At 49.2% G+C, this 12,604-nt stretch overlaps 1 protein-coding gene across 1 annotated transcript in view; it reads right to left on the bottom strand.

Moving 5' to 3' along the window:
- Positions 1 to 3,771: 3,771 nt before the first annotated feature.
- The window catches only part of abcf3 (ATP-binding cassette, sub-family F (GCN20), member 3), a gene marked incomplete at its 3' end in the record, with an annotated part of 28,294 nt that continues 19,461 nt past the window's right edge, over positions 3,772 to 12,604 (bottom strand). Inside the window, 8 exon segments of the mRNA XM_042339165.1 lie at positions 3,772 to 3,859; positions 4,426 to 4,558; positions 5,894 to 5,985; positions 6,523 to 6,611; positions 7,024 to 7,156; positions 7,454 to 7,498; positions 10,016 to 10,092; positions 12,239 to 12,439. Of these exon segments, the coding sequence (XP_042195099.1) occupies positions 3,772 to 3,859; positions 4,426 to 4,558; positions 5,894 to 5,985; positions 6,523 to 6,611; positions 7,024 to 7,156; positions 7,454 to 7,498; positions 10,016 to 10,092; positions 12,239 to 12,439 (858 nt within the window).

Below are 12,604 nucleotides of genomic sequence, written 5' to 3'. Positions count from 1 at the left end.
AGGTCTGCCTCTTCTCTATGTGTGTTTTTGAGTGTATCTGTTTGTCCAGCGCCTTGCAACGTCCTCCCGACGTGAAAGGTGCTATACAAATGGAATTTTTTGTAATTTTGTTGTTGTTGTTATCTGTGTGAATGTGTATATGTGTCTCTCTCTCCTCTGTGTATATGTGTGTGGAATCCAGTAGCTTAGAGTAAGAGCATTCGCCTCGCAACCTGGTTGTTAGTTGCCTGGCGGATTGCTTTTCCGGGTAATAAGCCCTTCAAAAAAACCTAATAATTAATAATTTGGTCATTCAATCCACAACTGTTTGTGGGACGCTGCTGTGAGCAATTGGCCGCCGCGTTTCGCCCACAAAATACACAGCCAATTCACTTTACAGTCTATTCTGTGAAGAGCTTTGAGACATCTCGAAGATATGATAAGGCGCTATATCAAATGCAAGGATTATTATATTTCTTTATGTCTATGAATGTGTGTCTCTCAGAACCAAGACACTGGAATTATTTAAGAAGCTTCCAGCTGCGGGTGTGGGGGGATGATAGGGTAGGTGTTCTGGAAAGTCGGATGGGTCAAAGGGGTCTTCTTCATCCAAATCAATCTCATGATCTTCTGTGTTTTTGAGATAGATTTCTCTAAAGCTTCCTCAACTACCAATGCTGCTCCACCATCCACAAACTTTGCAGCCAAGTTCAAGGTTCTGCAAATTCATCCCCACGCGGCCTCATTGAAGAGAAGTGCTCCCTCTTCCAATTCCCGTCGACTGATGGTTATGCTCTCTAAACTCCCCCCTCCTACCCCCCACGCTCCTATTTGGTGGCAGTGTCTTCAGCCTCTATAACTCTCCACAAAACCGCACCAAATTTCATCTCTCATTACCGTCAAGCCAACAATTACTCAGTCACTTCAGGGCGGTGTGTGGCATCTGTGCACAGACAATACGACTACAATACAGACAATACCTGATAGTAATTACCTGTAGGCATTTTCAACATTTTAGGTGCTCAATTAAATCTATTGTTTGTTTATTTGGAGCCATCTTGAAGACTGCTTTCTGACTGTGCCTTTGGGCAACAACAACAGCAAAATTACACTTGTATAGAGCCTTTCACATCGGGAGGACGTCCCCAGGGGCTGGACAGTCAGTGTTTCTGACCCTAGCTGGGGGTCGGTATCAGGAGGATGGAGGGCAGGGGGGGAAGCAGGGTGATCGAAGGCATGGTTGAAGAGGAGGGTCTTGAGATGGGTCTTGAAGGTGGCGAGGGAGGGTAGCGAGATGCAGGGACTGCGGGATGGAGTTCCAGAGGGTGGGGGCAGAGTGGCAGAAGGCCCACCCGCCAATGGTGGGCGAGCGAGGCGGGGGACGTGAAGCAGGCCAGAGCCCGCTGAGCGGAGGAAGCAAACAGGGTGGTAGGGGGGGCGTTAGGAGGTTGGAGAGATAGGTGGGAAGCAAAACTATGAAGGGCTTTGAAGGTGAGGACCAGGATCTTGAACTGTATTCTCTGTGTGATGGGAAGCATCTTTAATAACAAGTCGCATTTATATAGCGCCCCTCACGCAGGGTAGGGTCCCAGAGCGCTCAACAGTGGCAGAATCTAAGCCTGAGCCAGGGGGAGAGAAGCGGAGGGTGCGGGGCGTGGGGGGGGGAAACCGTAAGCACGATCATAAACGTCTTTAGGCGGGACATCTTTAACATCCTTCCTTTGTGTTCCTACCATCTCTGTGAAGGTTTTATTTCGCCCACAAAATACAGTCAATTCACTTTATAGTACTGTATATTCTGTGAAGCACTTTGAGACGCTATATCAAATGTAATTTTGTTGTACATCAAATCCAAGGAATTTGCCATTTAAGAGGAAGTTAGATACGTACATGAGGGAGAAAGGAATAATAGGTTATGCTTGAAGGCTTAGTTGAGGAAGGGCAGGAGGAGACTCATGTGGAACATAAAACACCGGCATAGACCAGTTGGGCCGAATGGCCTGTTTCTGTGCTGTATATTCTAACGTATCCTAATGTAATGTATTATTATTTGTCCTCAGTGAAAGTTGCTTTATAGATATATAGGATCATGTTGCTGTTATATAACAATGCAAATATAAATATGGAGGATTTTTACAAGCCAGACAGAATATCTAGGAAGGGAAGACAGTGCGGAGCTGACCTCTACAAAAGTATACATCGATTATTATTAAGGAAGTGGGTTAGGGGTGTGGTATTGGGAAATTAAATCCCATCTTAAGGCTGTCTTATTTCTGTTAGGTATGGGTATCAAGAGACACGGGGCAAGGGCAGGTATTGGAGTTGAGGTAATGATCTTATAGAATGCCGGAACAGGCTCAAGGGGCTGAATGGCCTACTCCTGTTCTTACGGTCCACGTTCTCCCAGCTGGAACTTTGGGCAACTAAGACTGTGGCTTCCAGTGTTCGAAGATCTCTCTGGCGAGGCAGGGGCAGCTGTGATCTACAAAGGGAAGGAAAGCTGACTTGTCCCCACCTTTTTATGTTACTTGAAACTGGTAGCACAAGAGCAATGGCTTTGCAGCACTCCAAGTCCCCGGTAGCCTCTCACCCCCCCTTCCCCTCACTGCCTGCTCTTCAAGAGATAGCAAACTGGAACTCACTATGGAGTGTCAACTGGGTGTCAACTCATCGGGAAACATCACTCACATCAAAAAGAACAATAATCCATGCATTTGATATAGGCCTAAAATGCGGTAAAATCGTTGAGTGAGTGAGTTCAGCAACTCTACATTTGCAGGCAAACGATTTGGGACGTCCTCCTGCCGTGAAAGCCACTACTATACAACAAAGCCCCCCCACACATACACAGCCTCCCCAACACACACCCAGCCCGACCCACCCACACAGCCCCCCACCCACACAGCCCTCCCCACCCACACAGCCCTCCCCACCCACACAGCCCTCCCACCACACACAGCCCTGACCCACCACACAGCCCTCCCCACACACACCCCCCCCACCACCCCCACACACACAGCCCGCCCACACACACAGCCCTCCCACCCCACCAGCCCCCCACACACAGCCCTGACCCACACACACAGCCCTCCCCACCCACACAGCCCCGCCACACACACACAGCCCTGACCCACACACACAGCCCTCCCCACACACATAACCCTCCCCACACACACACAGCCCTCCACAACCACATACACAGCCCTCCTACCCCCACACAGCACTCCCCACCCCCATACACAGCCCTCCCCCCCACACACACACAGCCCTCCCCCCCCCGCACGCAGCCCTCCCCACCCCGCACGCAGCCCTCCCCCCGCCCGCACGCAGCCCTCCCCCCGCCCGCACGCAGCCCTCCCCCACGCACGCAGCCCTCCCCCACGCACGCAGCCCTCCCCCACGCACGCAGCCCTCCCCACGCACGCAGTCCACCCCGCCACACGCACAGCCCTCCCCCCACCACACACACAGCCCTCCCCCCACCACCACACACAGCCCTCCCCCCACCACCACACACAGCCCTCCCCCCACCACACACACAGCCTCCCCCACCACACACACAGCCCTCCCCCACCACACACACAGCCCTCCCCCCACCACCACACACAGCCCTCCCCCCACCACCACACACAGCCCTCCCCCACCATCACACACAGCCCACCCCACCGCACATACACAGCCCTCCACCCCCACACACAGCTCTCCCCACACACACACAGGCCTCCCCCCACACAGCTCTCTTTATCTGAACACGTGGTTTTCCTAATTGTATTTGGAAGCAATCAGCATTACCTTGAACTTGTTGAGCGAGTTCCCCAGAGCCTCGATGGTCTCCATGTCCAGATGGTTTGTAGGTTCATCCAGAATGTAAAAGTTGGGGCTGAAATTTTAAAGCAAAAATGTACAGGTGGTTGACAAAGGTGGGAATCACTGCAGGTGGATACAAAGTGCTTTTACGTCAGGAGGATGTCTCAAAATGCTTCACGTGAAGTGTGGGGTCTGCAATATGAGGGCAAACACAACAGCCAATGTGCGCACAGGGACTTCTCGCACAGGGACTTCTCGCACAGGGACTTCTCGCAAACAGCCATGAAGTGAGTGAGCAGGTTTGTACCTGGGGATGGAGGACCAGGATCCTGGGATGTAATTTGTTGTAACTCTGTTTTTGAACAGCGCAGCAGGATAGTTTAACATCCACCTGGAAAGGCACGGCCGGGACCTCGGTTTAACGTCTCATCCAAAGGCCGGCACCCCTGACACTGCTGCGCTCTCCCAGCATTGCAGTGTCAGATTACACTGTGCATTCAAAGTGTTGACAGGGACTTTGAACCCACATCGTTGACTCAAAAGGCAAATGTGTTCATGTCTAAGGCAGACTGACACCTAGGTGTGAAAGTGTGTGGTCTCCCAGGATTAAATGGCTCAAGGATCAAAGCGACAGGTTACCATGGCATAGTCATCTGTGCAAACGCCACCCGGCTCTTCTGTCCTCCTGAGAGGCTGGCCACTGGCCTGACCGCGAGCTCCCCTGATATCCCGTAGCCACCCAGCTGGTGACGGTACTCCTCTTCCGGCTTCCCTGGTAACAAACCACAGCCCAGAGCATTACAAGCTGCCGCTAGGCAATACCAGTCAGACAGAATTCTCTCACTGTCTACACGTTAGTAACAGCCATTTTACTAGTAACACACAGTCAGTTCTCGTCAAAAGTGGGTCTAATGCTGGCCAGTTTGTAATCAAACCTCAGTGAAGGTTGCTGTAAGGTTGGGAGTCCAGCTCTGAACGTAACCTGATAGAAATAAGCTCTTCCTTCAGTAACCAGCCTGGAGGCAATTAACACACACAGTCCTGCCAGCTGGGGTCTATTAGCTTATACTAAATAGAGGCAAAGTGAAAACAATTATCACAAGCAATATTAAAAACACGCGGCTTTAGTTTCTGTTTAATGTAGCCGAGATTCCCCCAAATGCCGCTGAAAACAAAGTACTTTTCGGTGTAAGTTGTTTGATGGATCCTTAATAGTGTTGGGGTCAGAGCCCTCCCTGTGGTGACACCCTGTGCTGGTTACCTATAACTACCACCGCTGACTGATGCGCAGCATGATTTAAACAACAAAATTACATTTATATCACCCCTTTCAAGTCGGAAGGACTTCCCATTTACAGCAGGGGTTATCACCCCATCACACCCACAACCAAGAACAGGTAGCAATATTGCTGGAGTGTTCAATCCCCTCCCCACACACATCAAATGATGAGAACAACAACAAGATTACATTTGTATAGCGCCTTTCACATCGGGAGGACGTCCCAAGGTGCTGGACAGAGTACAGCATTTCAGACCCGAGCTGAGGTCAGGGGGTGGGAAGGGGAAGGGGGGCGGCCGATGGCATGGTCGAAGAGGAGGGTTTTGAGGTGGGACTTGAAGGAGGCTAAGGAGGGGGCGAGGCGGAGGGATTGGGGGATGGAATTCCAGAGACTGGGGGCAGAGTGGCTGAAGGCTCTCCCGCCAATGGTGGGGCGGGTGGGTTGGGGGACGTGGAGCAGCCGGAGACGGCTGAGCGGAGGGAGTGGGCGGATTGGTAGGGGGTTAGGAGGTCACAGAGATAGGATGGGATGAGGCCATGGAGGGCTTTGTAGGTGAGGACCAGGATTTTGAACTGGAACAACAAATGCAATTACCCAGTATCTGAAGCATTGAATCAAGTCATTCAGCCCAACTAATCAATTATATTCCAAACGAGCCTCCACCTTTAATCCCCACTCCTCGCTGGCTCTTCCCTCTCTGGCCCCTTGATTCCCTTCTCGCTCACCTTACTGCAGGAACCGGGAGCATCCCGATGTCAGATAGCCTCAGGCTGCAGCAGGCACTGAGCACTGGGGACCAGCTTCTCTCTCTCTTCCCTCACACTTACCTGGGAACTTTGCTGCTAACAGCTCTACGGAGCAGACATTCATGTCTAGCTGATCCACGTGGTGTTGGCTGAAATAGCCAATTTTTAAGTTCCTGTCAATGAGGAGAACAGAATAAGTGACAATGAACAGGGACTGAAATCCTGACGGGGAATGGGAGGCGGGAGAACCGCGTGTATTCTCTCCGGCAGGAACAATCCCAAATATCCTGTAGGATAGTGGTTGGAGCACTTGCCTCGCAAGCGAGAGGACCTGGGTTCAAATCCTGGGCAGGGCGAAACATTAGGCAAGTTTCCTTACTCCACCTGCCTCTGTTTATCTAACAGTAAGAACCCAAACCCAGTTGTTAAGTCAATTGGCGGATGGCTTTACAGGGGTAATAATCCCTCAAAAAAAAATCCAGTCACTAAATCCACGACTGTTTGTGGGACACTGCTGTGCGTAATTTAGCTGCTGAGTTTTGCCCACAAAATATAGTCACTACATTTTACAGTATATTCTTCGAAGCATTTTGAGACATCTCAACGACATAAGGCGCTATATCAAATGCAAGGATTATTATTATTATAACAGGATGAAGTCAGACTGTTTCCGAGTACTTGTAGGAAGACGGCATGAAGTGGATGGTTACCTGTGTGCATGGCGGATTCCCTGGACGGGTGTCAGATCTCCGAGCAGTAACTTTAACAACGTGGTTTTACCAGCCCCGTTCTCCCCGACCTGTGTGTGCACAAGACAGCGATCACAAGACGTCTGAACATTGCGGACTCTCACCGCATAAACAAACTCTCGCGGAGACTTGCATACACGCCAAAGAAAACTCTCAACAAACACAGACAAAACAATAAGATAGTCACAGCTAGTTTCTAAATAAAAACAACTGCTCACATATACACCCAGATCATTGATGAAAGCAGTTTGAGAGAAGCTTGCAATAATGTTCCTGCCTTTGGGGTTTCTTGTGGCACAGAGTGTGTTGATACTGAAATGTATTCACTGCCCACTGGAGCGGGTATGGCCAGTGTCACCCAGTAGTAGGTAAGTGGGGCTCAGTCTGCGCCTTTACTCTAGGCCCTGTTAACAGCCTGCCCGTGTAAACCACAGCAAGGCTACAGAACAGCACAGTACGTACAATGCAAATGCGTGAGTCCTGATCAGCCGACACCGACAAATTCCTGAATATGGAAGAGCTGGAACTGTAGGAAAAGTCTAGTTCACTCAGCTGCAATATCGGAGGAGACAACTTCTCAAAGTTATCAGGAAACCTGGAGAGAGCGAGAAAGGGAGTCATTCATAATACTTAGAAACAAATGACACAAGTCAGCATTAAATCCAAATTAAACCAAAAAAAGTTAACATGAAACCAGCAGTTTTGTTAGCCACTTTCTCAGTCTTTCCCTTGAAGGTTCCCCATGAGCTGACACACAGCTTGACATCACCTCCTGCTCTCTTCCAAACCCACCAGAGTGCATCACTTTGTTGCGCTACATTAAATACCCATTTCAATTGACTACTGACTTTCCTACCTTAACTCTGAATAAAGATTCTGTGACTTCACGCACCTTATAACCACTTCTGGCTCCTTTTCAAGTGGTTTCAACTCAGGCCTGGAGGGGGGTTAGGAAGGAGAACAGAAGATGTGAAGATTATACAAGGGTCACAAGAAAAAAAGTTTCAGTGTTTTGTTAGCCTGGTACAACAGCTCTGAATATTGCACCTCCGGAAAATAATTCAAGGAGATACTTTGGATTACGTTATCTGTTTTGGGGTTTGGTGATTAAGATGTTTACAGTTCACATGAACAGTGTTTTAACATGACCGGTAGCTATTTGGTCATGGTACATGGTTAACGACGATGCCAATGATGCCCTCAGCAGTCTGATCCTCACATACGTGTGTTGGTCACCAATACACCTTGGGCATGCAACTTCCCAACATAAGAATTTGCTCAGAGTGGGTACAACTTACAGGGATGAGTATACGGAAAAAAACTACGAGTTTAGAAGCCAGGGAAATCACAAGAACAAGGGGAACAATTAGAGCTAAGCCAGTTAACAGTGGATCAAGGAAATATTTCTTCACACAGAAAGTGGAACGTACCACCCCATATATGCAGAAGTTTCATAGCTAGAGATAGAGAGACAGAGATAGATCAGAGGTGACACAAAGAGCGATGCAATGAGATGAAAACCATACAGAGCTAACACAATGTGATAAGGTGGGAGGGCTGGGCTGGCAGGGCAGGCTGGTTTGGGCAGCGCCTGGATGGGGGTGCAGCTGGGCACCGCTGGGATGGGGAGGGCAGGCTGGACAGGCTGAGTAGCCTCCTCCTGCGCTGACAGAATATTGCTCTACATGCAGGTGGCACATTTCACTATTCATTCAGGATGCCATTTTTGTTTAGTCCATTGCCGCCTCGATCTCCCAGTGATGTTCTCTGAAGGCAGGAGGCAATGATGTTCTTCTGCTGCATAATTGTTCAACAGTTCAGACCAAGATTCCACAGCGCAGCATCATAGTAAATGAGGCCATAAAAGGCAGTCAGTGACTGAACTCAATAGCTGAGCCAAAGGCAGACAGCACCCCCACCCCAAACCCCCCAGAAGACAACGTGAGAAGAAAGCCAGTCTTATTGTCAGTGTTCTCTGCCCTGCCCCTCCCACCCGGGCAATTACAAGAGCTTCGAAATTACCACAAAAAATGGATTTTGTGTATTTTACAGAGGGCTATTAGCACGTGAATTGTTTGACCAAATGGTTGATGCTGAATTATGCTGATAAAACAGGTGTGTGTGTGTGTGTAGAGAGAATATACACAAACACCTGTTTTATTTTGTGAAGATAATTATTTGGTGAGGACAGGTTTGCAGGGCTACGGTGAGAGAGCGGGGGAGTGGGGTTGATCAGGGCTATGGGGAGAGAGGGGGGGAGTGGGGTTGATCAGGGCTACGGTGAGAGAGCGGGGGAGTGGGGTTGATCAGGGCTATGGGGAGAGAGGGGGGGAGTGGGGTTGATCAGGGCTATGGGGAGAGAGGGGGGGAGTGGGGTTGATCAGGGCTATGGGGAGAGAGGGGGGGAGTGGGGTTGATCAGGGCTATGGGGAGAGAGCGGGGGACTGGGGTTGATCAGGGCTATGGGGAGAGAGCGGGGGACTGGGGTTAATCAGGGCTATGGGGAGAGGGCGGGGGAGTGGGGTTGATCAGGGCTATGGGGCGAGGGTGGGGGAGTGGGGTTGATCAGGGCTATGGGGCGAGGGTGGGGGAGTGGGGTTGATCAGGGCTATGGGGAGAGGGTGGGATGGAGTCGGGTTGATCAGGGCTATGGGGAGAGGGTGGGGGAGTGGGGTTGATCAGAGCTATGGGGAGAGGGTGGGGGAGTGGGGTTGATCAGGGCTATGGGGAGAGGGTGGGGGAGTGGGGTTGATCAGGGCTATGGGGAGAGGGTGGGGGAATGGGGTTGATCAGGGCTATGGGGAGAGGGTGGGGGAGTGGGGTTGATCAGGGCTATGGGGAGAGGGTGGGGGAGTGGGGTTGATTAGGGCTATGGGGAGAGTGCGGTTGATCAGGGTTATGGGGAGAGGGTGGGGGAATGGGGTTGATCAGGGCTATGGGGAGAGAGTGCGGTTGATCAGGGCTATGGGTAGAGAGTGGGGGAGTGGGGTTGACTTGAAAGCTCTTTTCAAAGAGCAGCACAGACACAATGGGCCGAATGGCCTCCTTCTGTGCTATATAAGTCTATGATATGATTCTATAAATTCTTCACAGCTTTTGTGAGGGAATTAGGCAAACACTTGAAAAAGAAAACTATCTTGAAGTGTGAAATGCAGTGACTGTGTATGTATGAGCGAGTTATCCAGTTAATCATTAAAATCACTGAGTAAACCAGCTCAATGGCACTCAGATTGCTGTCTTACGCAAGGGAACAGCAGGAAATCTGTTACCACTAAAGAAACTAAACAGCAGCGATTCAGCCCCGACTATTAGCAAGATAACAGCTGGGATACACACACCCCTTCCTTCTCAAGTCTGGGGCTGCTTCACTACTCCCTCATTTCAGGGGTTTTATTTTGTAAAATAATACTTTACAGAATATTCAAATCCCTTTGGTCAATTCTCAGGTACTTACAATTTTTCCAGTAACTTCAGCTTGCTTTGAACCTGCGACGCTCTGTTTGCATTGTACCTGAACCGATCTATAAACACCTGAACAAACGGGAAAGATTAGACGGGTATTAAAGGCAATGTCACAGATTCATATTGTCAGCAAGATGTCAGGAAGATATGTGGTTATTAGAATAATAATCTTGCATGTAGTATAGCACCTTTCACGTCAAGAGGACCTCCCAAAGAACTTCTCATTAACTATGTTGTGTTGTGATAAAGCAACCCTCACACTTAAACATTAAGAAAACATGTAGGAACCTGTGAGCTGTCCACTATTTCAAAACTGCCCTCACTGTATCTTAGGAGAATGAATATCTCCATTCCAGTAACTAACACAGGAAACCTAATGTTTTCCATGTTCCACTCTGATTTTAGTTTGGTTCTTCTACACTTTAACCCTTCTACACCTTAACACCCTACCTGCTCGGGCAAACCAAAGCCTTAACAGGTGGGTGGTCCTAGCGAATAAGTTGCAGGAAGCTTGCCAACGTTCACAATGCATACTTTGGGGGTCCCCAAGAGCCCCCCCTCTTGCTAACCTACACCTAAACTCTCAGGATAGCAGGATTATTCCATCAGCGGAGACAGTGTGCACTTGGCACCACACTAACAGAAACAATATAGATGTGGAAATCTCAAGTTTGGTTTGGAGTCTGACACACGGTGCTGGGTTTCCAAGCGCTGTGGGACGCTGCTCTGCGTGAGGGGCGCTATATAAATGCAAGTTGTTCTTTTATGCCAGAAACGGGATGGTAAACCCTTACGGTGGGGCATCTCATCTCTTAACGGTGGCAGCAACTTGTATTTACAGTGTGGGCGTTACCAACTACTAGAATGAAAACCAAAACTAGTGTAAATCTGAGGGGACATGGATTACAGGCTATAACGTGGCTCCATGTCAGTGCTGAGGAACCAGAACAGCCACATAATGGAGCCAAGCCAAATCCTCTCAACTCATGTTACCAGGACAACCATTCCTATGACTAATTGTCAGGGTAACTGTTTTTGTGATTCTTTCAAAAGAAAAAGCTAATTTAATAATCGATTAACACCAGACTTTAAAAAGTGCACATACAGGAGGGTTTGTCCAATTAGCTTAGCAATAAACTGATGGGAGGTGGCGTGTCTCAGTACACACAACTCCCACTCCAGCCCAGGTACACTCACCGGTAGGTGCACACACACACACAGACACACACACACACAGATAGACAGTACACAGCTGTATATGCTCTGTATACAAACACATAGCTGTATATGCTCTCTGTGTACACACACACAATACACAGCTGCATATGCTCTGTATACACACACACAGTACTTAGCTATGTATGCTCTGTATATACACACACTAGTTATACATGCTCTTTGTACACACAGCACACTTCTGCATGTTCTCTCTGTATACATGCACATACAGTACACACCTATATATGCTCTGTATACGCATACAAAGTACATACCTGTATATGCTCCCAATACACACGCACTATACACCTGTATGTGCTCTCTGTACACACACACAATCCACACCCATATATGCTCTCTGTACACACACACCTGTATACGCTCTCTGTACACACACACCTGTATACGCTCTCTGTACACACACACCTGTATACGCTCTCTGTACACACACACCTGTATACGCTCTCTGTACACACACACCTGTATACGCTCTCTGTACACACACACCTGTATACGCTCTCTGTACACACACACCTGTATACGCTCTCTGTACACACACACCTGTATACGCTCTCTGTAAACACACACCTGTATACGCTCTCTGTACACACACACCTGTATACGCTCTCTGTAGACACACACACCTGTATACGCTCTCTGTACACACACACCTGTATACGCTCTCTGTACACACACACCTGTATACGCTCTCTGTACACACACACCTGTATACGCTCTCTGTACACACACACCTGTATACGCTCTCTGTACACACACACCTGTATACGCTCTCTGTACACACACACCTGTATACGTTCTCTGTACACACACACCTGTATACGCTCTCTGTACACACACACCTGTATACGCTCTCTGTAGACACACACCTGTATACGCCCTCTGTAGACACACACACCTGTATATGCTCTCTGTACACACACACCTGTATATGCTCTCTGTACACACACACCTGTATATGCTCTCTGTACACACACACCTGTATATGCTCTCTGTACTGTCGCTGAGCCTCGTACTCTCGCTGCTGGTTTTTCAGCCGCTCCTCCTTTGTCTTTATGAAGTTCTCGTAGTCTCCGCGGTAGGTCTCCAGGCGCTGGGAGTGCAGGTGGATGATGTCAGTGGCCACCGCGTTGAGGAAGTTACGATCGTGGGACACGACGAGGATGGTGGACGGCCATGTCTAGATCAAGACGTTTCAGCAAAGTGTCAATGATGATGATAATCATTCTCATATCTGATACAGCACCTTACCACATCCTCGAGACGTCCCAAAGCGCTTCTCAGGATTTTGCTGTAAACTTCAGCGGCTATATTTTGTCGCTGACCATTTTGCAGGCAATTTGTA

Source organism: Callorhinchus milii, unplaced genomic scaffold (genome assembly GCF_018977255.1).
Source record: "Callorhinchus milii isolate IMCB2004 unplaced genomic scaffold, IMCB_Cmil_1.0 Scaffold11, whole genome shotgun sequence".
Classification (NCBI taxonomy): Eukaryota; Metazoa; Chordata; class Chondrichthyes; order Chimaeriformes; family Callorhinchidae; genus Callorhinchus; species Callorhinchus milii.
Note: the sequence above shows the minus strand (reverse complement) of the source record. Positions and strands in the feature narration are given on the sequence as shown.